Raw genomic sequence first — 2,500 nt, forward strand, 5'->3', positions numbered from 1 at the left:
GTTCTAATGTGCCTCTTGATGGTTCGGTACATCTGTTCATTGGTTATGTCATCAGCGTGTATCTGAAGTTTTGTATCCTGCGATAACACCTCATTTTACCATGTCTTGAATTCTTCTTTCCTAACCCGCCATGTGGGTCCATGTGTCTGGCATGTGGCATTCAGGAAGATGGAATATCGGCCTACTAATGCGTACAGCTGGCGTCTGGTCGTGTGTTTCACGGAGATACAATAATAATGGTATTTATATAGCGCTGAATCTTGTGCAGAGAAAAATCAAAGCGCTTTCGCACCAGTCATTCACACGCATGCATAACTGTAAAACTGGAGAAACTGAAGACAAGGAAGAGGCAGGGAAGGGAGGCTATTTTGGGAAGAGGTGGGTTTAAGGCCAGACTTGAAAGAGCTGAATGTGGAGACTTGACGAAGCGAAAGAGGAAGTTCATTCCAGTTGCAAGGTCCAGAGACGGCGGTCAACAGTCGAGAGCTTGACTCTGGGTATGCGTAAACAGAGTGGATCCGAAGCTGATCGTAGTGAGCGAGATGGAGTGTAGAGGTGAAGGCAGCCACAGAGATAGGAAGGGGCTGATTTGTGAATACATTTATAACATGCTGATCTTGTGCTTTGTTCTGTGTGCTGCCCTTCCATAATTATAGGTTTCAGTCTGGACAGTGCTGATGTTATCTTTTACTAGAAGATTTCTGGTTTGGAATTCTCGTTGCTGATGATGGATCCCAGGAAGGTGATTTTTGCTGAACAGTTCCCAGCTCCCTGGGCAGTCGTACCAGCAGTGACGGGCGCAATAGCCGAGTGGTTAAAGCGTTGGACTTTCAATCTGACGGTCCCGGGTTCGAATCTCGGTAACGGCGCCTGGTGGGTAAAGGGTTGGAGATTTTTCCGATCTCCCAGGTCAACATATGTATAGACCTGCCAGTGCCTGAACCCCCTTCGTGTGTATACGGCAAGCAGAAGATCAAATACGTACGTTAAAAAGATCATGTAATCCATGTCAACGTTCGGTGGGTTATGGAAACAAGAACATACCCAGCATGCACACCCCCGAAAACGGATTATGGCTGCCTACATGGCGGGGTAAAAACGGTCATACACGTAAAAGCCCACTCGTGTACATACGAGTGAACGTGGGAGTTACAGCCCAAGAACGAATAATAATAATAATGGTACTTGTATAGCGCTGAATCTTGTGCATGGACAAATCTAAGCGCTTTCGCACCAGTCATTCTCACGCACGCATAACTCTAAAACTGGAGAAACTAAAGACAAGGAAGAGGCATGGAAGGGAGGCTATTTTGGGAAGAGGTGGGCCAGACTTGAAAGAGCTGAGTGTGGAGACTTGACGAAGCGAAAGAGGAAGTTCATTCCAATTGCAAGGTCCAGAGAAAGAGAGAGAACGGCAGCCAACAGTCGAGAATTTGAATCTGGGTATGCGTAAATGGAGTGGATCCGAAGCTGATCCTAGTGAGCGAGATGGAGTGTAGAGGTGAAGGCAGCCACAGAGATAGGAAGGGGCTGATTTGTGAATACATTTGTAGCATAGAGTGCTGATCTTGTACTTTATTCGGTGTGAGACAGGGAGCCAGTGGAGATGTTGCAAAAGAGGGGTGATGTACTCAGATCTTCTCTTTCTGAGGACGAGTCGGGCAGCAGAGTTTTGTACGCGCTGAAGGGACTGAATAGATGAAGCAGGCAAACCAGACAGTAGAGAGTTACAGTAGTCAAGGCGAGAGAGAATGAGAGAAACGACAAGTCTAGATGTTGCGTCAATGGACAGATATTTCCGGATGGAACTGATGCGCCGCAGTTGACAGTAGCAGGATTGACATGTCTGATTGATAAATGTTTGCATGGACAGTGTGTTGTCAAGGAGAAGAATACCAGCAGTGGTGGCGGTGTCATGGCTCGCCATCACCTTGGTCTTCTCAGCGCTGATTTCCTTACCACTATCACTTGATGTTTGATCCGGTCTTTTACCAACGTGGGTGAGTTCTTGCTCACTGCCTGCCAAGCTGTCGATCTCGTCTGCGATGCGAAAGTTCGTCATGGTTCTTCCTCCTCGAAATGTAGACTGTACTGACATGTTCTTTATATCAAAATGCGTTCCAGGAATGTATTGAACAGCGTGGGAGACAGACGTGCATCCCTGGCGGACTCTAACTTAAGTATTTTATTATCGAACATCTTAATGCACTCTGTGTGTGTGTGTGTGTGTGTGTGTGTGTGTGTGTGTGTGTGTGTGTGTGTGTGTGTGTTCGTGTGTGTGTGTGTGTGTGTGTGTGTGTGTGTTCGTGTGTGTGTGTGTGTGTGTGTGTGTGTGTGTGCTCGTGTGTGTGTGTGTGTGTGTGTGTTAGTGTGTGTGTATGTGTGTGTGTGTGTGCGTTCGTGTGTGTGTGTGTGCTCGTGTGTGTGTGTGTGTGTGTGTGTGTGTGTGTGTGTGTGTGTGTGTGTGTTTTCCCCCAAATCAGTTGTCATTGTCAGGAGT

General features: G+C 47.1%; 1 protein-coding gene and 1 pseudogene across 1 annotated transcript in view; both read right to left on the reverse strand.

The window, feature by feature from the left end:
- The window catches only part of LOC143297663 (uncharacterized), an 18,999-nt pseudogene extending 16,937 nt beyond the window's left edge, over positions 1 to 2,062 (reverse strand).
- A 417-nt stretch (positions 2,063 to 2,479) lies between these two features.
- Positions 2,480 to 2,500, reverse strand: part of LOC143297664 (uncharacterized) — a 7,236-nt gene continuing 7,215 nt past the window's right edge. Inside the window, exon 6 of the mRNA XM_076610083.1 lies at positions 2,480 to 2,500. This exon is cut by the window's right edge and continues 1 nt beyond it. Coding sequence (XP_076466198.1) covers positions 2,480 to 2,500 — 21 coding nt within the window.

This window comes from Babylonia areolata, chromosome 23 (assembly GCF_041734735.1).
Source record: "Babylonia areolata isolate BAREFJ2019XMU chromosome 23, ASM4173473v1, whole genome shotgun sequence".
In the NCBI taxonomy this organism is placed as follows: domain Eukaryota; kingdom Metazoa; phylum Mollusca; class Gastropoda; order Neogastropoda; family Buccinidae; genus Babylonia; species Babylonia areolata.